The following is a 25,470-nucleotide window of genomic DNA, read 5'->3' as shown; positions in this document are numbered from 1 at the left end:
TAGGTGTGACCAGCGTCCTCGTTTCGAGCTGTGTATTTTTTTCAACTTTTTAGTTAATAAAGTAATACATACATATTCGTGGTACATCAATTTCGTGGTAGAGACACGAAGATTTTTGTTTTTTGTAGATCTAACAAATTGACCGATTTATTATTACATCCCGAGTACGTAAATAGTTATGACTTATGTTATAATTTTCTCTAGTTTATTCATAATCATAAATACGTTAAGGTTCTAGCCCTTCATTAATGCACGACTACAAGCTCGTAGATACATATAAGATTTTATCTGTAACCATTTAAATCTATTTAGTTTTTCTGAAGGCCTTTTATAACGGAAGAATAAGTAGTGAAATACAGTATCAGTCTTTTGACTTTTACCTTTAGGGATATATATTTTTATAACGTTGGCAGCACTGTGTCTTCTACAACGACTAACGAGTGTGATGAAAACAGGTTCCAATTTATTTAATCTGGCAAACCCAAAAAGTGAGCCATCGCCCTGTTAACGGTGTCATGGCGGTTTGACTTGTTGAAGGTTTTTGCAATAACTTGCAAGTTAATGCGCTTTTATTTTGTTTAAACTTTAATTTCTGTGCATAAAATTATCCAACACAAAATAGTTAATAATGCGTGAATACAAAATAGTCGTGTTAGGTAGCGGGGGCGTGGGAAAGTCCGCCCTGACAGTACAATTTGTACAAGGCATCTTTGTGGAGAAATACGACCCCACCATCGAGGACAGCTATCGAAAACAAGTGGAAGTTGATGGACAACAATGTATGCTCGAAATCCTTGACACTGCCGGCACTGAACAATTTACTGCAATGAGAGACTTGTATATGAAGAACGGACAAGGTTTCGTGTTAGTGTATTCTATAACCGCACAATCGACATTCAACGATCTACAAGATTTAAGGGAGCAGATATTGCGGGTGAAGGACACGAACGATGTCCCCATGGTTCTGGTGGGCAACAAGTGTGACCTGGATGCGGAGCGCGTGGTTGGTAAGCAGCAGGGTGCCAACCTCGCAAATCATTTCAATTGCGTCTTCATGGAGACCTCTGCCAAGGCTAAAATCAGTGTGAATGAAGTGTTCTACGATCTAGTGCGACAAATCAATAAAAAGTCTCCCAAAGAGGTAAACAAACCAAGAAGCAGAAAGCACATATGTCGTCTGCTGTAAGGTTCGTGGCGTGTCCGGCTCGCATATGTATTAAATATTTAATAATTTGAAAGACTTCTATTACCCGGATTTGGCTCTTGATTACTCCAAAATATACTACGTCGGGTGAGCATGGTTATTTATACCTTGCATTTCTAGAATGTGCATTTTTAAAACTGATGTATTGTGATCCAGTGCTTTAGGGTGAAATGTACACTGAAGTAACATATGTTTTCTGTACTTCGGCAAATGTTTCTAAGTTTCCTCAATATGTTATAAAATTATGTGTACATTTCACCCTTAAATTTAGTTCCATGTGAATAAATACTAAGTTCAGAAGTTTTTATCACCTCTGATCTATTGTAATTGTTGATTAAATATCATGTTAGGTAAAGCATATATGAAGCCAACTTCATAATCACAATTAAGGTACAATTGCTTCATTAGATGTCAATGTTCACAGGCATTGAACAGGAAAATTTAACAATGTATATGAATAGAAGAATTTAGTTATACTTCCTTTAGTAGGTATTTTCTATTTAGCAGTGTATTGCTATATATGGATCACCTTATAACAAATTGGGACTTTATTTTAGGGCAATCTAAATTGATTATATACCAAGATAGTTTGAAAATGTTTAATTACAGTTCTTCCATTGAATTACACCAATAATTATCTTGTACACAATACTAAAAGATGTATGTTATATATCAGATGCAATGGGTTATAGTTATACCATATTGGCTTGTTGTAAATCTTTTCTCCACTTTTAAAACTTACCAGCTTTTTCAAACCTTAGGATATTAATAATTATAATAAATTCCTATCAATTCAGATGTTTTACTAATTGATATAAGTTTACATTGCGTATAAAGAATATAACATCTATAATCATTTGCTATGAAACAGTTGCATGTTCAAAGCTTCTGAACTTCAGATAAAAGGTTAAACAGGCTCTAAGGATGCCTAACTCATGCCGTTGGGCCTGATTCTATGTAAAATGTTTATGATTAAGAATACATTAAAATTTTTCAGATATATTATTGTCTTGTTATATTCTACGAGTGTATCGATAGAAAGTTGATGCAACACCATTTGGATCTCTATACAGGGGTATATCTTGTGAAAGTTTAACCTATGTCCATTTTTAATCCTTCCATTTCACCAACCATATTAGAACAATTATCTAAATTAATCATAGATTATTCTACTTACAAGTTTCATATTATTTTTTTGTAAATATAATTTCAGGAATGTGGCCTGATACACCTACTTAATAAGAATAACCCTGTATATTGAACAAAGATTAGTGAGCCTTAGGTGATTGCACCCCGTGTAGTGTGACCAGTGTCTATTGTTTCCATAGGCACTTGCCAGACTGTATTCCTTTATAAAAAGTAAAAAATCTAAAAAATATCGTTATTGTAAATTGGATAAATTTTTATGATTACTGGCTCATTTAAATGTAAATTACTGACATGACGTGTTGCTACTACTATAACTTTGTTAAAGTAATAATTATAAATAGGTGTTCAAATATTGTTATGGGATTAGATGTTTCCTCCGTTCTAATTTCTGTTAATGTAAGAGTAACTGCACAAGGATATTGGTAAATAACTTGATCTGAGTTGAATTATATTTTTATATATGTGCAAATTTATATTATAACTTGTATATTTTTATCTTTTCAATCAATAATCGACATGTACAATTAATTTCACTTTTGTTTTGCAAATTTATCAATAAAACCAATTTTAAATATTCAAGTTGGCTTTTTCTGGGCTGATCTTAAGTCACAACACATTGATGACTCATGCGTCGCGTGGAGGTCTCGGTGCTAATAAACAATTGCCTCGGAATTTAAATGAATTAATTAAATAAAACAACAGCTGTTCTATATCTATTTATTAACTTGCCGTGTGTAAAAAGGGTATCATAAAATGTGATAACTAAGCTACAATTACAATGATAAAAAAATGGCAGTGTAATGTGGCGGGCGTATGTCGATATTCTAGTAACATAAGAATTGACACAGTCCAATGGAAATGAACACAATACGCCTTATTAACTATGACCTATAAATTAAGCGATCTAATTTATAAAATACAAACATATGTTCTTAAATACAACATTTCTTATGATGAAACAAGGTCTCGTACATAGATCGAGCTCACCACGAAACGCGTATAGAAAATTTCAATCATTAAACAATCAAAAAATTGTGTTATTATGTTCTAAGTGACAATTCAACTACAAAGTTGTAAAATGTATAAAACGTTATTGAATGTTCAAAATTTAGGAACCTGCAACACATTATCAATTTTACGTATCAGCCCTATTTACTCGATGATAAATTTAACATAGATAAGGTAAAAATATATTAAAATTTCTGGTGAAACAAAATTACAAAATCCTTAAATATCGTGTGTATCTTCACAAATTCTACAAATATTTGTTCTTATTGTACCATACAGATCAATTTCTGATGATTTTCCTTTATTATAATTAATCACAAGGTCGGGCATATTCGTAATTCTAGTAATTATGTGCTGACTACGTGTTATTCCTTTAAATATGTATTACAACATTGTGGGATAAACCATATTAGTATATATGATTAATATTATAGTAATATTTTGATCTGAACGAATAAAGGTTGAGGAAACTAAATAATTCAAATTCATCCGTAAATTTATTTTAAAATAAACCTTAACACTACGACTAGTAAGTGACTAGATCAATATAGGGAAAATTGGTAACAGGGCGATGACTAAAATAATGGGAGTTGTCTAGTCGCGGCACCTCAATTCGACCCACGTTACATTCAATTTACATTATTAACGAGTGCAGGAATGATTCTCCTGGGGTCAGCGAAGGTCAAACACACTTGGTATCATTTTGTTATCAACCGAAAATTATGCACTATACGCGCCAACTCTTTAGTCGAAACACAAATATTTATTTCAATTCGAAACTGCTAAGTATGTATGAAGAGGCGGTTTAATTCGAATACATTAGATTATCATGTCAAAGTGTCATCCCACATACAAATCCACTTGTTGCCGAAATATCAAAGTTGAAGATAATGCGTTGGATGAAGATAATGTTACGCCCACCATTATATTTTAGTCAGTAGCTAATGTTAGATAAAAGCTATCGGCAGTATTATATTAAATAGATACTTAAGATCTATGAGGGTATGATGCGGGCGAGACATTTAAAATTAACAGTTCGATAAACGAACTCTTTCTCACAACACCGTTACTATTCGCACGTTAAAATCGGAGTGGTGTAAAACTTTCTTTAATTTCTTGGCTGGAACAATATTTAAATGAATCGAATAGTCTTTGATTTAACTATAAAAATCGTGGATTACTATTTCCGGTACGCGTATGATATGACGGGAAGTGATACCCAACATGATATATGCCGGTACAAAAAGGCATTTGTTAAACAGCACGTACAGTGACCCGTCTGCCCTCACCTTGTATTTTGATTTAGCAAATTAAAAAACATCTGTATAATTATGTCAATCGCTGAATTAGTGGGAAAACCAAAATTATTTTAGAATTTTTCTAAATTTTATATGTATCGGTACAAAGTGGCAATATCCTGACATATAATCACTGAATTGATAGTAGGAATTGCTACGCGAGAGTCGAATTTACTATTAGAAGATTTGTTGCTTTGACTCACAATTTTATTTCATGTTTAATTTCACATTTCATTCATACATTTTTGACGTACGGGAGTACGTGGGGGGGGCTTTTGTAAAATGTAACGATGCGGGATTAATTGTAAGCGTTATTGTTAATATTATTTTCGACTTTCCAGTACTTTACACCACATAATGGTAACTTTTAGGTTTTACTAGTGTTACAGAAAACGTTACGGGTGTGGGTCAATAATCTCCAAAAATTCCGTGACGTAATACTTGAACGCTCCCTTACCTTAAAGGGATACCCTACATTACCCTAACATTATTTATCTATTCAATATTTAAATCGCAAAGCAAACATTCACATATATTAAAGAGTACAGTAGGTCAAGACATCCTCATTCATAAGTAGGAGCTTCCTGAATCTTTTCTATTCAATCGCTACATCTAAGCCAACTACAAATAAATACAAACAGGTATATTAACACACAAACATAAAAACTAGACTCGTTTGCTCAGCTGAGTCATTCATAAAAAAACACTTCCGTAGTGTTTCCGTATGACCTTACGTGAGTCATTCGATAACGGTAAGATTTGTCATTTGTAAATGCGAAATACGTAGTTATTAATCATTGTTAGGTTAATAGAGTTATGACCTTGTTCTACGAAGGTTTAGGTCATTATTGGAAGTATTTGATAATTGAGATTAGAAGACAATATATCATCAATCAGTTCTACAAGGCTATAATTAATATCAACCTTACACTGATATAGTAAAATTTTTTATTATTTTAACAGCGTAGATTCACCTTTATGAATTAAAAACTGTAATGTTCAAATCCACTCTAAGAATACTATTTTTTTCAAAATCATATCTTTTATTTCAATTAGGACCTGTTTCACAATGTACGGATAAGTTCTACATAAGTTCCAAATTAGCTATTTATTACTTATTGGTAGGATAAACACTATTGTTGCATTTCACGAGAGTCAGATAGCGCTATTCGTCACATAAAGTCCATCATAAGTTATGAGTCCGATGAATGTCAAATAGCACAATTCATCTTACAAATAATTTATGTGTTGCATAGCTATTTGGTACTTTATCTATACATTGTGAAACAGACCCTTAGACCATCTAAAATGGCATTTTTGAACGTCAAAAAAAATACAAAGAAGATTCTAGTTGCCCCTTCCAAAAGGTAGTTTCGTGTGGAGAAGAATGGGCAAGAAAAGGTAGAGTGCCGAAGTAATGTTACGAATCACTGATGGCGATTTTACTGCTGGAAATATTTGTTAATAGAAAAGAGACTAAGAGAATGGGAGAACTATTTTAAGTAGACTTTGATATTCTTGTATCTACGAAAACTTGACAAAACAAAGTTTTTGCTAAATTTTGTTTAAAAAATTCCAAGCAGATAAACTTATAGTCAACAGCGTAACGGTACTTGTAACTTTCAATAGTGATAGCGATACCCACTGCAAAACTTGTGTACTCAATATCCTAGCTCTGTTGTTACGCCTCAACCTGTGATCGCGTGGTTCGTTATCGCTATTGGGGCTTAAAGTACCGCCTCAGTGCCATTACCTTGTAACTCCTTATAGCTCTCCGACTACAATAAGTATAGTTAGAAAAAACTATATCAAACAGAATCGATATCGCTGGAAGTTACATAGTGGCAGCGCTGGTCTGGTTTAAAATTTGTACGATGTATCTGCTGAATTGCAACGGCCCATCTATTTAGAGGTAATGTTGTCTCTAACATACATAAAGGACATCGAAGGGTATTGTAGTAAATTGGTATTTTACCCTTTTTCATATGAAAGTAGCCCTGCTAGAATTAAGAGTTCTTCAAAACCTATTTGGAATCAAAGCTATCGTTGAGCGGCGGCAGACTGTGAGCGAGTGTGTTGTCCAATTTACGAGCTTCATGCTCTAGAGTGTATGAATCCAGGGCTGGATCCTGAAAAAAGTAAAGGTTTTTAGAGGAAATAGTCATTACGCAACAACAAACAAAAATTTGAAAAGTATAGAATTTGTTTGTACAGAGAATGTCGTGTCGATTATTATTCATATAAATCTTATTTGCTTCGCATCATTTCATTTATTCACAAAAATTCTATACTTTTAATTTATTCATATATCTAGATTATTATTGCCGACCTATACGTAATAACGTACGTACGTATATAACGTAGTGAGCAGTGTGCAGTGCCCTCAGCTCCCTAAGGTCGTAAGTTCGAACCCGTTCTGTCTATGTGCACATTGAACACTTGTACAATGCAGGAAAACACTGTGAGGAAGCATGCCTTAGATCAAAAAAGTCGACGGCGTGTTCAAGCTTACAAGGCTGATCTATTTGCCTATTAAAATAAATAAATAGATTAAAAAATCTGAGGCCCAGGATCTTAAAGGTTGTAGCGCCACTGTTGTTTTTTAGCTTTGCCACCAGACACAAATGCAAAGACAGTTCTCTTTCCGCTTATAAAATTATAAAAACGCTTTTATTGATAGATCACCAACTAAGATTACCTATAAAACTTTCCAAAACTGTTGTATGCTTTACATGATTAAGTTATGGTATATATCTTGCTTACAGCCACTCTTAATAAAATACTTAATATATGCATTTTCTAACATATTATGTACTATAAGTATTGGATTAACATGACAATATGTCATGTTTGAGAGCATTAATAAAATAAAAGTTTTTTTAAATAAGATGTTACGTCATATAACATTACGATCTAGTCTAACTTATAAGTAATTTAAGTAACCTAATTTCCTGAAAAGGATATATAACATAAGAAAGTCCAATAACGTTACCCTCGTACTAACGTAAATCTATTAAGGGGAAGACACTGTTCTTGTTTACTATTTTCCACATACCACTGTTTAGCACTTAAGACTGACGTGCACTCGCACTAACTCACAGTTTTGTCTTTCTCAATCTCCTCACTATGTGGTGCCATAACTAAATTAAAACTATAATTAAAATATATGTCCTACCTGTGCCACAGTCCGCAAAGAGTCTCCTAAAGCCGACCGCAGCCGTTGCATGTCGCGAGCCGCTCGCCCGCTTCGGGCCACGTACGACTGCCGACGACGGATCTCGGCAGACAGCTGCGTACGGAGCTGGCTTATCTGGTTAACGAAATAAACCATTGGAGTTAGAAATAGGGCATGCTATAGAAATAAGTAAGAGGTTGTGTCATGAGTTTGTATTTTTAGAAGATAAAAAAAACTAGGGTGGAAAGTGTACATTTATTTATTTATGCTTTATTACCTTATACACAAACACACATAAGTAACAAAAATACAAAAAAAACATGTTACAAAAGTTATAAGGCAACGGGCGGCCTTATCGCTAACAAGCGATTTCTTCCAGGTAACCCTAATGTGGAACAATGAAAAACAAACACCTACAGAGGGTAGAGTACAAAAATTGGAAAAATTATTAACAAAAAAAAAAAAAAACACAAAATAACCCATTTTTTAGCATATTTATTTAGCGTGAAAATGTTAGACGTCTGCTTGGTGCCTGAACTTCAAAACTTTCCTGGCTATAACCAAAGGACATGGTTCCAGCAGGACGAAACAACGTCACAAACGTCCAATACGCCTCTGCCACGAGTTCGTGAAATTTTTTCAGGCAAATTGATCTCCAGGAGAGGTGACATAAATTGGTCACCACGCAGTCTTGATTTAACCCCTATGGATTTTTTCTTATGGGGTTATCTTAAATCTATAGTCTACGCCAATAAACCGACTTCTCTGGCGCAATTGAAAGAAAATATCCGTCACGAAATGGCAGTCATCACATTATTGTTCGATTAAATGAGTGTCGCGAACGTCTACATTTGGACGGTATTATTTTTAAGAAATAAATTCCCAAATTGTGTACTTTAATAAAGAATGAACACTTTTTGATAGCACTTTTTAATGGAAAGTTTATAATAAAATGCTTACTTGATTCTCCAATCTGATGATCTGCTGTCTATGGCTGGCTTCTCTTGCCTCCAAAAGCCTTTCTGCCTGCAACGCAGCCTGCTTGTACTGATCGATGTCTTGCCTGCTACCACCCGTAGACAAATCGGATAGGAAACGGTTACGAGAGATGGATAACTCCGATTCCTATAAAATATTTGTCAATATAAATACAGCGGCATATGATATTGCAAAGGTTCTCCTTAAAATTTTTTTTAAAATTACAATGTGTAATATGGAAATCCTTTTAAGTTAAAAGTACCAGGGTTGCTGGTTCCAGTTCCGTCTTCCATAACAAAGTTGATATAAAAAAAAATTGTGCGTGTACTAGTTGTACACACGTAAGAAGTGAAACATGGCGCGTAACCGAAAAACGTGACGATTTGCTACAAAATTCTCCCATACGTCTATAAAGAAGTTTCACTTCAAAAAGATGGCGCGTAACGGAAAAATGTGACGCGTAAACGAAAAAATGTTACACTAAATTTTTCCAACCCCGATAAAGAAGTTTCACTTCAAAAATTTAAAACAATTTTTTATCTTAATTTTTTTAACAAACAGCATTACAAAAAATACAATCAGATTTTATATATATAATAATGTTTAATAAGAAATATTTTACAAAACGACTAAGGGAGCGTTCAAGTATTACGTCACGCAATTTTTGGAGATTATTGACCCCCCCCCCATGTAACGCGCCGTAACGTTTTTCTGTACCCAAGTATAGTAAAACGTGTCGTGACCACCTAGTGACTCTTTATACCTAAAAGTTACCATTATGTGGTGTAAAGTACTGGAAAGTCGAAAATAATATTAACAATAACGCGTAATTCAACCCCCGCCCCGCATCGTAACGTCTTACAAAAGGACCCCCCCTCCCCAAAATTCGTTACGTAATACTTGAACGCTCCTTAATTTCAAGATGTCTGCTTACTAGACCAGTGTTTCAAAAGCTTTTGTGTGCCGTGCCCCAATTTTAGCCTTTCTAAACTTATCCTGCGTATTACACGCGTGTCGTATACGTATACGTAGTTCCAACGCATGAAAATTCGTTGACAGAAAACTTCTACAATATGCCCAGTGCTGCTACAAGCGCGGGCCAGTATATAGTCACGTGACGGTGTTGGTAGGAGAAGGAATCTAGTAAGCAATCTTATACTTTATTTGACACGGTCCTGGTACAGGCAAAGTCTAGGAAGTCCCTACCATACCTTATCAGCGAGTTCCTTTTCCAGTCTCCGTATCTTCATTCGCAGTTCCCTGTTCTCCAATTCCATGAGACTTAATTCAGTGCTGTAGGAAGGACCTTTGTCCTTACACGGTACTTCTTTGTAGCTTTTGTACAAATGTGACTCTTTTGATGAATCTGCTCCTAAAATTAATATAAAATATTCAATTAATTATTATAAGGCCGACGACAGTCAGAGTTCGGTATCAGAAACTTGAATCACGCACGCGTGTTATGACGAGTTATGATTCCCGTATATATGAGAATCCAATAGGTTTTTGACAGTCCTTAGCGATAATAGACTGTTTGACTTTGAGATTAAAAAAGCATTCGTAATGTTAAGAATTCGCCAAAACGCTTCTTTCGGCAAGATGGCGTCTCACGACTAATCTGTGACGTACCATGCTTGTAAACACGTAAAAAGTTTTTCTACGAGCTATCATTCTGAGATTTATGTTATTAATTATTATACACAAACATGACGTATATTTGGATCAAAAACAGTCTCTGACAAAATTATTAGAATTCGACAGGCCAAAACATAATTTTGTTAGAATTTCTTTAACACAAGCATGTTACGTCATAGTTGATTCGACATCCTGACCGTTTTGTGTAACTTACGATAGTTACTTTATATATGAAACTTAGTTTTATGAGCTGTCAAACCATTTTGGTATTTTCTTAATGTAACAGGACGCTCATTGATGTTAAATGATACCGCACATGGACACTTACATTGTCAGGAGGCTCACAAGTGCGTTGCCGGCCTTTTAAGAAATGATACGCTCTTACGTACGGTATCTTGAAGGACTCTTAGTCCTTTCAAATTGGTTCAGAAATATTTCAGTGGGCGGCTGGTTTCACATAGTGGTGCGCGGCAAAAATTGCCTGAAGAAACTTCCGTGAAGTTTATCATATTTCACAAAGTTTAATACGAGATTGAGATTTGAGATACGACTTGAAATCACAAATTTCACAAATGCATGAAAAAACATTCCACAATAAAAAAACATGTGTGTTTACTTATGTACACGCGTTAGAAGTTATACTTCTTTGACAAGATAAAAATCTTTTTAAATTTTTTATCTTTCGCCTTATTCTACGTTTGTAGAAAAAACGACACTATCAATAGAAAATAGTATTTAATACTTTGCAAAGTTTTATTATAACGCATTATCTAGTTAAATAAAGTTATTTAAATATCCCAAAAAAAAAATTCTACATAATTAAAGAAATTGACATTTTTTATTTTAAAATGTTGACTATGCTAACTTGAGGGTGTCGGTTTTTAGTGACGGTGTGCGGGTCTCAGTTTTTTGTGACGGTGTGTTTTTCTCTAACGCGCTAAAAGAAGTATAACTTCAAACACTCGGACGCAGAAATATCTCTATCCCACGTCCCAGGTTATATTAACTTACCAGAATCCAAATCCGAATAATAAACTCCCTTATCAGTTCTATCATGACTTTTGCTCCTCAGTACTGAGGGTCTGGTCATTCTCCTCTCAGCTTCCATCTTCCTCACTGTATCTTGAAGGGCGTCATTCTTCGCCTTAAGCTCTGATCTCTCCCGTTGAAGGCCGTGGAGCTCTCTCTCCAACTCACTGCTATCACTCTCTTTTCCATCCCATGTGGTCATGCGGAGCTGGGACTCGAGATCAGCTCTGAATTTTTTTCAGATATTTTAATACTTAATAAATAAGATAAATAAATGCTAAATATATAGCAACACGGAAACAATATATATATATATATATATAAATATATATGAATGATGTGTAGTAAAACATAAGCACTCTAATTTGGGCTCCACTAAACAGAATGGCTAGAATATGCAATCGACTGCGAGCCCGAACGATTAAGTCTAATTTAACCTAAGGTTTTCTGAAGTGAAAATTTCTTTAGCGGCGTTGTACACTTTTTTTGGAATGGGTAAAAAATGTTTAACTCGCGTCAGGACACGTGACCTGATCGAAAATTCGTAAGACGGATGGAGAGAAGACAGCTGCCGCGGCGTATTTAATGTAATATAAATTGTCATGTTTGTGTACGATAGCGCAATAAATAATTATTGTATTCTACCACATAAATGATAGTACTTTTATACTGATAATTAAAGCAATTCGTGCAAAATTATTGCCTAACTATTCCAAAATATCAAAAATGCACAACGTTAATATTCAAGTTTTCACTTTTGCCGGTTTTTTTTGTTATCTTTTGTAATATTTATCTTCGTAAGCTTATTAATTATAAGCGTATAACACGCCTGCCACACATTGGTTTTAATTTGTATAACTATGTGTTGGTAATAGTTTGCAAAAAAAATCCGGGTATTAAAAAAATGATTAGTATAATATAATTTGTTGATGCAAATAAAGTTGTATAGATAAGCTAAACGGTTAAAATTAATATATAAGAAAAAAATATTTTTAAAACCTAAAAATTACATATGGCAAAAGGCTGATGATAATACTCTTATAGAAATATCCTTGCCCCATACCTCTGCGCTTCAAGATTTGCCAGCTGATTTGTAAGACGGTGTACTTGATCTTCCAACTGACAGTTAAGTCGTTTGAATTCACCCGCAACCGCTTTAGCACTTTCCAACTTTTCCGTAAGAACTCTGCGTTCGTTCTCACAATTTGCTAGAAAACAAAATTGTATTGAAATTTATTAAATATTAATAGAAATTTGTAAGTGGAAACGAAACAAATTTACCGATATTTGTATAGATACTGAATATTATTTACGATAAATGCCTATAATTTTTTTTAAGGTAAAGAGAAGAAAGGACCAGAAGGTAATATTTATGGAAATATTCAACAAATTTTGGATTATCCTTTTGTAAAATGTTACGATGCGCGAGCGGGGATTGAATTACGCGTTATTGTTAACATTATTTTCGACTTGGGTTAATAATACTTGAAAGCTCCCTTACCCAAAAGGGGTCCATACTGTAGAACACGAAGTAATGGAAATAACAATAACTAACGTAGACTAAGTTTATAGTAACAAAACTAACACCATTTGATTTGTAATACTATGGAATTAAAGCAGCTTTATTATTATTATTATCTATGGACGACCATCAACGTTTTACTCGTCGATTTCAGTCCGTAAAATAAACAATTGAATCCTTACCAATATTCTTCTGCATCTGCCTCAACTTGTCCATTGCATTGTTCTCATTATTCTTCGCCTCATTGAGTAGTCTTTGAGTCTTGCTTAACTCCGCCCTCAACTCGGTTTCGGCCGCTGCCGCCTTTTGTAGGGCAGTCGACAATTGCTCAACAGTTCCTTTGAGCGAGGTACACCTGTCTTCAAGTGATGCTATTGTACGAATGAACCCGTCACAGCGCTCTTGAAGTTTCTGGAAATAAGTTTTAATACTTAGTTAATTTTTGCAATTATGATATTTAACATGTAACAGTGTGAAAATAAAGTGATATGAGAGAAATCTATATAAAACATGGTTTTAAAAAGTGTTATGGAGTAAAATAACTCGTAAATTATATTTAACTTATCATAAAATCGATAACGAAAACATACACAGAATATACTTTAGTCACGTGACACAAAACGCTCACATATGAGTCGAACCTTGTAAATATTGTTTGAGTGATAATTAACGTAGTTGAAAATGATGAAATATTTTCAAACATTTCATTATCAACAGAATCGGATTATAAAATAAAGTTATTCAATACTTAAGTAAATCTCTTATTACTAAATGCCTTTTATCATCAGACGTTCATTTTAATGTGTACTCGCTATGTGTTTAATCTAAAAATCTAATACTGATATTAAAATTGATTAAAAAAACAAATAAAGGCAATTTATATCAGCAAAAAAAATAACTGCAGGCAATGGTGGAGATTGTTTATAGGCAATCTCCATCGTATTCTACCCTAATTATTCATTAAAAATTAATTTCATTAAAAAACAGATGACAGACAAAGAACGGATACAGAATGGCGAGCGAGCCAAAATCTTAGTCCATGAGCTAGTAATTTATATCTCTTTATTATTATAAACTGTTATAATAGGTATAATAAATACAAATATTTCATAAATAAGTTTTTATGTTCACACAAAATTGTCAATCATCAAAAAATTATGAAATTTTAAAATAGATTTTTTTAAAGTAGTCTTGCATTGTTTTGACAGTAAATAACGATAACTTATAAAACCTTTACCTAAAAATATTAAAACCGATACCTTGAGTGCTTGATCCCTATCTCTAGCAGCGACGGCACTACGTTGAATATCACCCTCCAATTGAGCGCGACGCACATCCAGACGAGCCGCACGTCCTGCGAGATTTATTTATTTATTTAATTTATTTATACTTCGTTGCAAATAAAAGAAACACAATACCTAAAAATTATAAGGGATGCAACGGGCGGCCTTATCGCTAATAAGCGATCTCTTCCAGGCAACCCTAGTTTTAAATAAGAGAATAAAGTGGGTAGACCAAAATAAGCAATGGCTGAAAGTGAAATTTCTGGATGGAAGAAATGAAGGGTATATCCAAAGAAAAAATATAATAATGTTACCCTCAGCTGCTGCCAAAGCTTCCCTCAGTTGAGCCACCTCTTGCACCCGTTCAGCCAGTTGACCACGAAGATTGTCCGACTTGTTCTAGAATGTTTGGGGACACTCATAAAAATAAAATGAGTATGTTTATCGACCAGTCACGTAAGATTCTGGCATGAACATAATTGATTTCTACCACAGCTTTTAAGTAATATTTAAATATATATTGTAAAGATTATACCAACCTCATTTTGAGACTTTTCTTCGGTGACAGAACTGAGTGCTGCCTCCAAACTGGTGATTTTGTCACGCAAGTTGCTTATTTCAACTGTCTTTGTTTGTACTGACTCATTCTGAAACAAAAATTCAATAAGACGATCTTAAACATCAAAGTCCTTGACAGGCATATGTCTGCGTGTTTCATTATTTTATCAGGAAAGTTACCAAAATGCTAACAAACTATAAACATTAAACTATTGTTTTGCTGGGAATCTAACCTGTCTCGGTATAATACCGTTAACATTTGGTATTGGACAATTGGGATCAATTTATTAACCTGTTAACCGAGCGGGACATAAATACGTGAACCTTAAACAATAGCGTGTACGGGTAGGGGCGCATATGAAAACTTCCTTGAAAAATATATGCGCCCTGGAACGGATGGGATGCATGGTTTCGTGCAACAGAGGTATTAGATAATTGTTTCAACGTGAATTCAAGACGCGGAGTAAATCAGTATCATTTCGCTATTGAGAATGGTATGAAATTATGTTTTTCGGCCGTGACGTACTGACACGTCGCAGTGAAAGAGCGCGCGCCCGTTAAATGCTGCGTAATTGAAAAGGGAATTCCCCGGTTAACAGATTAATTTATGTGCTTTACAGCTGAAATTTTACAGCAAAATTAATATTATGTATAAAATTATCGTCTCACAATGTTCGTTCCCATACCGTAAACGACTCGACCGATTCTTATGAATTTTTTTATGCATATTCAGTAAGTCTGAGAATCGGACAACATCTATTTTTCATGTGGGTGGGACCACCCCTAAATGTGATGTTTTTATTTTAAAATGTTTTCATTTTTTAGACAATACTTTTAGTTTTTATTTTTTTACGATACAGCATACAAAAATACATACATACAACTTTTAATTGTCACCCCTCTACGATCGACCCCTATTTTTTATTATAACTATAGTTATTTTTATTGAACTAAAAAAATGTTTCCTAGAAATAATATACATGGCAAAACAAGTTTACAGGGTCAGCTAGTTAATATTATAATTACTATTATTGCAAGCGTTACAGAAAATTTTAAAGTGTATTTGCTTTCGAAACGATAATAGTAAAAAATCTGCGAAATATAATATCAATATCATAATATTACTCACCAATGCATTGAGCTGAGCGTCCCTCTGTCCCAAAGCAGATTGCAATTTAGCCTTTTCTTCCTGCACTCCACGAAGATTACTGCTCACCGACTGCAATTTACCTTCACCTTTACCTAAAGAAATGCAATAATTAAATTAATATAACATAAATCGTTACAAGTTTTTTTGACAATTGAACTTAACAGAAGAAATATAAAATTTCTATACCTTGTTGTTCTGTCGCTTCTTTAAGTTGCTTTTTGAATACGTTCATTTGAGTTTTGTAATCATCCTGAAATTGTTATACAATGTTAAGTATTACTATCTCAACATATTATATAAATAAATAATCGCAGTTGATTATACCTACTAAAGGAATGAACAACAAAAAAATAATTTAAAATCTACAGAATAATTTCATAAAGTTTAGAAAACTGTACTCAAATCAATCAAGCCATAATTTTTCCTCCTATATATCACTTGCATTCTAAAAAAAACATTTCAACAAAAAAAAAATTCTCAGGTTGGAATACACTGAAGGATGCTCTTCTATTTGGCTATTAAAAAAACTAATTACAACCTTTTTAGGGTCTGGGATCAGATTACTGATATGTTTCAAAATCATTTGTCTATCTAATAGACAAGTAGGTGTCAGCCTCTTGTGCCTGACACACGCCGTCGATTTTTTCGGTCTGAGGCAAGCCGGTTTCCTCACGATGTTTTCCTTCAACGTTCGATCGAATGTTAATTTGCCTATATAGAGAGAAAGTCCACAGGTGCTTAGCCGGGGATCGAACCTACGACCTCAGGGATGGGAGTCGCACGCTGTAGCCAATAAGTAAACACTACTTGCTATAAAAGTGATCTTCTACTCGTAAATTATTTGCCCCATGCCCACATTAGATACTCACTTTTTCCCTTTCAATCTGGCATACTTCGTGCATGAGATTCCGTACACCTTTCTTAATCATCTCTGGGTCTACGTCGATGATCTCATTGCGGTCCTCTGAATGTTCACGACCTAGTGATTTGCATATAATACTATGAGAATTTATTAAAGCCGTAATTATTGTAGAATTCCTAAGTTAAAGTAAAAGGATGTCTTTAACTAGTTAATTGGTTCAACGGATTAAAACAATCAATTATTTTTTTGAAGTGAAACTTCTTTAGGCGCATGAGGGTAAAATTTTTAAAATACGTCACGGAGATGTAAATTAAAATGCCACGTGTTTTTGTTATCGAAGAAATAAATTTATTAATTTTCGACACTTTTAATATTATAATGACAATTAAATGCCTAACATATCTTCCTTCTAAGAGTTAAAAATTAGTTTGCCAAAGAAGTTTCCCTTTTGTCATGTGTACTTTGTACGTACGCACTTTTTTTAAGATCGTTTAAACTTGTTTATAAGGATAAATGTATACCAGCCCTTGCTTTACTTGGGGCTGCATTTGAAGGGTATATCGAACATTTCGTCATAGTCGTAGAATAGTGACGGATCTGACAAATAGTAAACTTTGTAGAGCAGCCATTTCAAAATACTATAACCATTTTAGTTTTTGTCATAGCAATTTTAATTCATATTCTGTTATTATGAAAATTGGCATACAAGCAAACAAAAGGGTTTTTTATGAAACAAAATAAAAATAATAAGATTAAATTACTTAGTTTTCTATAAAAATCACATGTTTCTATCAAAGCCGTCACTTTACCGACTGATTAATTTGAAATTTAAAACACATAGAATTTTTATTTTCATGTAGACGTAATATTTAGGCAATGTAGTGTCCAAATATGGTAAAAAGTGGATTTTGGATTTTTTTAAATCCGACATTGTTCTACGATCATGACGATTTATATAATTATATTTGTTTTAATCATTAGTACTAACTCGATATTTACTAAAACAACTGTGTACTGTGCCTGTCTGTCTAATAACGTCTTACTTAAACTCACCCCTATGTGGACTGTATCTCCTGGCTGGACTCGCTAAACGCCTCCTAGCAGCCTGTTGCACGGAGCCATCAGGTTGTATTCCACACACGCGTCGTAACGAGTGCGCAACTGATGATAATCTTGCTTCAGCATCACGACGACCCGCCTCACTTTGGGTTAAAGCTGCTTCAACAGCGCGGCATCGGCCTTCGGAAGCTCCAAGTCGAGTCTGTGACATTGAAAAGTTATATAAGACTTCAGTAGCTAACAATAACTCTACCTAAACTAAAAAAAATCTTTTTTTTTTATTAAATATTTCTCTTAATACATATAGTGGTGAGAAAAGAAATGAGATGAGAAGAAAAGTCGACTTTTCTTGCTTTAATCATACCAAGCCAGTTATTCTTTACATTCTCTACGAAATTTCCCATAAATAACCTTTTTAAACATTGGATTTATCTTATTGTCTGTTTTAAGTTTATTGTTTACGTAGTACTCATGGTATCATACTAGTAATAAAAAATTGAGAATAAAATTAACAAATTAGCATCCTAACTGCTATTAGAACTTATTACATAACGTTTGAAATCGATATGATGATGGAAAAATGGTGGACTGATAAATTTGTTTAAGAATAACTTTATGTCTCATAAGAATTGCATACATAATTCACTTACTGAGAAATTTAAAACTAAGATTAAAAATTATAAATTAGAGCGCACAGATGTAGGTACATATATAAAATAACAAAACAAAACAGCACCAAAAATGTGGGTAGACATAAAATCAGTCAACGAAGCAAAACACAGAGATTTTAGTAGTTTTAAGTTTAGCATTAAAATTATATTACCCTTTTTAATCTAAAAGCTTCAAATAATATTGATCCTTGCGTATAGAATGTATAATTGATAGCGATTATTTATTTGAGTAATATATATGGAATTAAGATTTTATTCTTATATTGTTTACCAATTTCAGGATGACTTAAAAGTCTGGTTAACGAGTAGGTTTATAATGACTTTTTAAGGTTACTGAAGTACTAGTGCCAGCATAGATGATTTTTTTTATAAAATGTATAATTGTAAAGTACAAACGTTTATATATTGTAAACCGTTCCTGCGGGATTTTAATTCTCATTTTTAGCGTATAAGTTTTCACTGTCATAATTTTTTTACCTTAAGCTCCTGAATCTGCTGTGTAGCGTCAGCAAGGCAGACTTCCAAATTATGTTTTAGTTCCTCCAAACGCCGCTCCTTTGATCGACAATCTTCTAAACGGAGTACCAATTCCTAAGAATCGCATTACAACACATTAAGATAATCACATCAAATTATTAAAATATATGTTTTCTGTTATAAAATCGACTCGTTACTTTCTAAAACGTATACTCTTATTCATTTAAAAACAAAATCTTTTTTTAACGAAAACACGATTAAATTCACTAATATTTTTTATATTAGCGTTGATATCTAACAAATGTTCCTTAATGTATTTTGATTTCATTAAGGAACGTTGTGGCACAAGGAAAGGTTAATATGGTACCTGCGGGTATATAGCGGAAAATTTCGAATAAGTCGAACAGCTAGGGACTTTTACTACACATACAATACAACAAGTAAAATAAAAATTGGAAAAAGAGTGACAGAGAAGTTTATTCTTCTCGTCCGCTCTTTATTCAAGAACTGTATTTTTAGAAACATTTTTTTACTGACGTTCATAAGTGTACATTGTGTTTCCTATATGAATTAATGTTAGTTTGGTTTTAATATATCAAATAAACTTTGACTCTTATGTGTCATTGGAGAGTGACCCAAAAACTATAAAAACAAAAGAATAAATCGTTATTTAAAGCTGAAACTACACTATAATTTCATATTTACTTGATCCCTAGCCCGACAGGCTTCTTCCAGTTCAGCCCCTCGCTGTCTCAAAGCGGCAATATCTGCGCGCGCAGCTCCCAACATGGCGTCCAGTTCTGCCCCGTGACGCTTAGCCGTGCACGCTTCGTTTGATATACGCTCCCGTTCTTCACTCTCGTTTTGGAGTCTATAAATATTTTGTTAATTCGATAAAGTATTTCTATATTACTTTCGGAGGATATAAAATATTATATAACAGTGCTTGGAGTCCCAGACAAAACTATATTGCAGTAGGCACTTGTGGAATAATTTTAAAATACCCATCAATATTAGGTGTCTAAGTAAATGTTGATTTGAATTTGTTGTCTGCTGTTATCGGTTGTCTTGATTTTTTTTTTTAGAACAACAATTGTTCGTCTTTAAGCAACTTACTCCTTACTTAGAACGGTACTGGGCCACTGAAAATCAGTGTCGCTGGTGACAATTAAAACGTTTTGTGTTATTGTATTTCTTTTTTTTATGTAAGCAACACTGTCCTATCGATTCCAAGTGTAAATTTTTCTATAGCAATCTATTAAATTAATTTTATTGGGTTTAGATTACAGACCGAGGCATTTATTACTTAATTTCAATTCTGTAGTGTGTCTTCTTACTAAGCTTGCTTTAATTTAGAAATGTTATGGCCTACCTCAGCTTTTAATTAGTACGAAGAAAGGATCGTCACTTTAGTAGTAATAGTAATTTTATTGTATTACACACCCACACTCACCTAAGTATAGAACGTAATTACTAATCAATCTAAGCAAATCATCAAAAATCAAATATATATACTACTTTCTTAATTATCTTATTTTCTTGTGTTCACAATATATCTTAATATATATAAATTAAGTGTCACGTTGTTTGTCCGCTATGGACTCCTAAACTACAGTACCGATAACAATCAAATTTGCACACCGTGTGCAGTTTAACTTAAAAGATAGAATAGCTTACATCTTAATTTATACCTGCAATATTATTTTATTACAAATTATTTGTTTATTATTTGACAGTCACAATTCTAACAGATGGCGCTGTGTTGAAAGTACCAACGTTTCACATAAGCTACAATTTAATGGCATAACCACCAAAAAAGCATGGTGGTCCCCATGACTGGTGTTCTCCTACCGTTTCCTTTGAATAGTTTGCTACTATGTAATATAACAAAAACCTTAGCCACAGCAACGCTTGGTCGCTAGTATATATATCTTTAGAAATATACATCACCTAGATTGCAACTCCTTGATATCATGTTGCGCCTGTTCCAATGCTGCTCTTTCTCGCTTCAATTGTGCTTCTGTTGTCCGTAAAGAACGATCAACGTGCTGTCCACTAGTTTCAGACTCTTTTAGTAGCGTTTGTACGCGAGATAGCTCTAGTTCTAATGATGTTCGAGTTTCTTCTAATCCTATAAAAATATTACATTTTACGAAATAGAACTTGTTTGGCCAAATAAAATTTAAAATACTATTTATACGAAATTAAAGTTTCAAATGTCAGGTTAAATGAAAAAATATTTTTTGATTGTACGAAAAACAAAAGGACAAGATTTAATATGGTTGAGGTCTCTTTGGCAACATCTGTTCAGATTTCCTTTTTAAGGCAAGCAACCAAGTTCTTAACACCGCGGCCCAAAAAAATTTCGAGCAAAAAATTTTGAAGTTTGAAAACTATGTATAACAAGTCAAATGGTTACAGTATAATTAAAAAAAAAACAAAATTCTTTATTTGTTTAGCTATGTATAATAGAATTCAGATTGAGGCCTCCCTAGTAAGTCCTGAGACCTGAACTGGGAAGCCTCGCTCTTCTTTAAATTAACAAAGTTTCAACAAAATAACCAACACAATTGGTTTTAAAAGGTGGGTACTGTAATAAAAGAAAAAATAAAATAAATAAATATATGAATATATGATGACTGTGTGATGATGATATGAATGTGTAATTGTGTGTGTGTGAAAGGCGAAACAAATCCAAGTGAAAGTGTACACGAAAAAGATTAAGGAAAAACGTATAATGTAGGATTCAACAGTGATTCCGTGTTGTCATAGTCTAGTCGACCGAGCCAATGGTTTAAAGTTGTATAATATAATGGTACAGTACAATGTATAATGTTACTGCAGTTTTTTCAGTTACAGACCGATAACCGTACCAAATTTCAATTTGTATCGCTGTCACGGTTAATCTTGTAACTACTTGTTAATTAATATGTTTATAAAATCTGAGCGTTGTTTTTGTAGATTATAACGGTACCCGATAAATTCGCAACAACCAAAAGTAGACTTTATGAAATAAACATAGAATTTGTTTCGTCTTATAAATACAGATTTTTAAGATTTTATATAAAGCTTTAAAATTGTAATAAAAACTCACCAGCAATCTTATGGTAGGCCTCATCTCTATCTCTTGCAGCTTCTCTTCTCTCATGCTCCGATCTCTTTACGTGTTCTCTTAATTCTTTGCAGGCACTGTTATATTTATCTCTCTCCGCCGAACAGTTGCTTAGCTGGCGTCGAGTATCTGTCAATTCTTTGCGAAGACTTTCTGATTCGTTTTCCACTGAAATTCACAAAACATAAATTGGAGATATTGTTAGCAGACTGACGTCATCTTGGAGCCGAAACTTATATAAGGCGAGGCAAAACCGGCGTTGACTCACTTTTATTTCGAGACTTCGTGCGGAACGGACGTGTTACTTACCCTCCCCTTATTAAATTTTAAAAGTGTAAAGTACCTACACGTTCTAATCTTTTGTGTTAACTAATAATATTATATCTCTTATATTAACTCCTTTCAATGCCAATATTAATAATTATAATAAAGCAAATAGTAAGTACTAAACGAATATGTTTTTGGTACCAATGCGCAAAATATTCCACAAACAAAACACACATAACGAAAAAATATAATTATTACTAACATTCCTTCAGTTTTCGTATAGTATCCTGTAACTGTACGTAAGTGGCGTCATATTTGTCCTCAGCCAATGAGAGATGCGCACGCGTCTCTTGACACTCGCGATTCAGCGCTTCCTTCTCTAAGTGTAATTCTTTTATACGATTCTCGAATCTCGCACAATCGTCTTCAGCTGCCGCCCTAAATATTCAGAAATACAAGTTCGTAAATATGTTTTAAAACATATCATATTATATATTACAAACAATATACTCCATATTGAAGAAATGTTTTGAAACAAAGATGAAAATTTCTTTGAAACAATAAGACAAACGAAAAAATAAATTACAAAATAATTACTACTAATTAAATAATATCATAAGCTAATTATTTTTTTATAGTATAGGGGCAAATGAGCCTACGGTACGCCCAAAAAGGGCACCCATCGCAGCTTATGAACACCCAATTTATTGGGTCCCTTGCCGTCCTTACCAACTTTTCCATAACAAAAATTACTAGAATACCAAACATTAAGTGGTTTGAAAATAGTTTAACGTTCAAATAAATTACCAATTTTAATACATATAACTTTTGTTATACTTTTAATAATATACTACGGGAAAACCAGTACATTTTATTTTATTCAAACAATTTATGCAGAGTAACTACATTTACTTATTTAGTTTTAAATCTCCATACACTGAATTGTAAGCTTTATCATTTATAACATAAGGATTAAATTCATTTCAATTTTGTGTACAACTGTGCCATCTATAAAGTAGTTAGAAATCCACTAACTTCGCTTCTTCAAGCCGAGTCTTCAAGGCAGACAGGTCATCCTTGAGCTGGTTGATGAATCCCCTGTCCTGGTCTGACCTGGCTTGAGCGTCTCTTTTGACACGTTCCAGTTTGTTCTGCTCACAGTCCAATATACGTTTTGCTTCTTCCAAGCGTTCTATTAGGGCTTGTTGTTCTTGATGAGCTGAGGAATGAAATTACACTTATTACATACGAACATAGGTTGAAATTAGTACCGTATTTGTTTCCGTGAGAACAATGTTATTTCGATGTAGAAATAATGGTAACCATGGCAACAAACAACAAACTAATCTAGGACCTAGGTTTTATCATATGGTCTAAGATCCCGCTATACAACGACCTTCACTGAGATGCTTATTTAATGAAACTTATTTTATATATAATTTAATATGTCAATAAATATAATCCATATGGGTTGCCTAGCAAATTTCAGTCCAGAGTATGTTTAATTAATTTTAAAAAAATATATTTTTTTAAACATTTCACCGGTATGATTATTAGATAAATTCTATACCAATCGAAAGTATGAAGCCCATAGAATATGCAAACGTTAGGTTGTTTTTAATCAATTAATTATTTATGTGTATATTTTTTATGTGATACTAAAGTATATATACATCTTTAGTATAAAAGAAGGTTATAGTGATACATATATAATACTACCCTGATTAAAAATATTGATTGAAAAAAGTTCAAAAAATTTACTACATGCAAATTATAAAAAAAAATTTTTTTTTAAATATTAATTAAACATACTCTGGACTGAAATTTGCTAGGCAACCCATATGGATTATATTTATTGACATATTAAATTAAATATAAAATAAGTTTCATTAAATAAGCATCTCGGTGAAGGTCGTTGTATAGCGGGATCTTATACTGATAGTTATTGTTTAAATTTGGAAGGATTAGAGCTTGTCCATTACACAAATAATTATTATCAATGTCCTAGACACAAAAAATCTTCTATACACAAAAAAGCTTTATTAAATAACGTCTGATTTCTAAATCAAAAATTCAGTATACAGTTTGTTTATTGTTTGTTTTATCGTACAATATGAAACTATATCTCTATTGATATGAAGGAATTCATTAAACTGTTTTTATGAGATGCTTAAAATAATTAAAAACATTGTACACTATTTCACGAGATTGACCTGTTAATATTTCGCCGGAATCAATTATTTCATAAGACATTTTTTTCTAAGTATTCTAACCTCCAACCAAATAAGTAAACAATCACAGACAAAATAATAATGAGAAAAAAGATCAACATGTATTTATAAACAGTAGAAAAAGCAAAACAATAACTGTCTGTTTTATACTCATAAGCTTGACCGAGAGCGAGAGAGACGGACAGTCTTTTCATGATCCATATTCATTGTGACGTCACGCCTCCTGCTTATTCACAGACACTACACAAGCACAAAGTGTAAATGTGTTGAGGCCAAAATCAAAGGAGTTGCAGATTTTCTATAGAAAGTTATTTGTAGAAATATGTTTGCGTCGTAGAAAATACCACTGTTACTTTGTTTATATCACTTGTCCGCTACACGTTTTTTCGTTTCAGATATAAAAAACATACCCATAAGCAAGGCCTGCTGCTTATCATTCTCAGCTCTAAGCATAGCTTCATCATGTTGTAACATCAACTGATCGCGAGACGCCAGTAATTTCTTCTCCCTTTCCCTCGCACTGGCTTCCAATACTTCCTTCTCACTCGACAGCATTGCTATAGTTTGATTTAGCTTCTGTTCGAGCACTTGACGGAGTTGTTCCTTTAATAAGTTATATAATATTAACATTCTAGCCCACCACGGGTCGGCTGACGTATACGTAAATTCTCATAAAATATGTGAAAACCACATGAAAATCCATTAAGTAGTATTTGATTATCATGAACAGGTAGACGGATAGATAGCTTGGAGGGCTTTGGTTTACAATATGTAGTGCGCGTAGTGGTGACCACAATATTTA

At 33.3% G+C, this 25,470-nt stretch overlaps 2 protein-coding genes across 3 annotated transcripts in view; one reads left to right on the top strand and one right to left on the bottom strand.

The window, feature by feature from the left end:
* The first annotated feature begins 451 nt into the window (after nt 1-451).
* On the top strand, nt 452-2,932 carry LOC125057675 (ras-related protein Rap1). The gene has a single exon (XM_047661470.1). The coding sequence runs from the start codon at nt 629-631 to the stop codon at nt 1,184-1,186; it is 558 nt and encodes a 185-aa protein (XP_047517426.1). The 5' UTR covers nt 452-628; the 3' UTR covers nt 1,187-2,932.
* Nucleotides 2,933-5,957: 3,025 nt separating this feature from the next.
* LOC125057934 (rootletin) overlaps nt 5,958-25,470 on the bottom strand; it is a 45,633-nt gene continuing 26,120 nt past the window's right edge. For both annotated transcript variants that reach the window (XM_047661894.1, XM_047661895.1), the window contains exons 19-39: nt 25,079-25,271; nt 23,473-23,656; nt 22,700-22,875; nt 22,153-22,338; nt 21,009-21,189; nt 19,764-19,929; nt 19,059-19,172; nt 17,905-18,112; nt 16,859-16,968; nt 16,176-16,239; nt 15,969-16,081; nt 14,821-14,928; nt 14,596-14,680; nt 14,258-14,352; nt 13,181-13,409; nt 12,540-12,684; nt 11,459-11,703; nt 10,024-10,184; nt 8,795-8,959; nt 7,835-7,969; nt 5,958-6,788 (exon numbers count right to left, since the gene is read on the bottom strand). In XM_047661894.1, the coding sequence (XP_047517850.1) occupies nt 6,684-6,788; nt 7,835-7,969; nt 8,795-8,959; nt 10,024-10,184; nt 11,459-11,703; nt 12,540-12,684; nt 13,181-13,409; nt 14,258-14,352; nt 14,596-14,680; nt 14,821-14,928; nt 15,969-16,081; nt 16,176-16,239; nt 16,859-16,968; nt 17,905-18,112; nt 19,059-19,172; nt 19,764-19,929; nt 21,009-21,189; nt 22,153-22,338; nt 22,700-22,875; nt 23,473-23,656; nt 25,079-25,271 (3,168 nt within the window). In that variant the 3' untranslated portion in view covers nt 5,958-6,683. The remainder of the gene's footprint in view (nt 6,789-7,834; nt 7,970-8,794; nt 8,960-10,023; nt 10,185-11,458; nt 11,704-12,539; nt 12,685-13,180; nt 13,410-14,257; nt 14,353-14,595; nt 14,681-14,820; nt 14,929-15,968; nt 16,082-16,175; nt 16,240-16,858; nt 16,969-17,904; nt 18,113-19,058; nt 19,173-19,763; nt 19,930-21,008; nt 21,190-22,152; nt 22,339-22,699; nt 22,876-23,472; nt 23,657-25,078; nt 25,272-25,470) is intronic.

This window comes from Pieris napi, chromosome 17, assembly GCF_905475465.1.
Source record: "Pieris napi chromosome 17, ilPieNapi1.2, whole genome shotgun sequence".
NCBI classification, from domain to species: domain Eukaryota; kingdom Metazoa; phylum Arthropoda; class Insecta; order Lepidoptera; family Pieridae; genus Pieris; species Pieris napi.
This window is presented reverse-complemented; position numbering and strand designations above follow the sequence as displayed.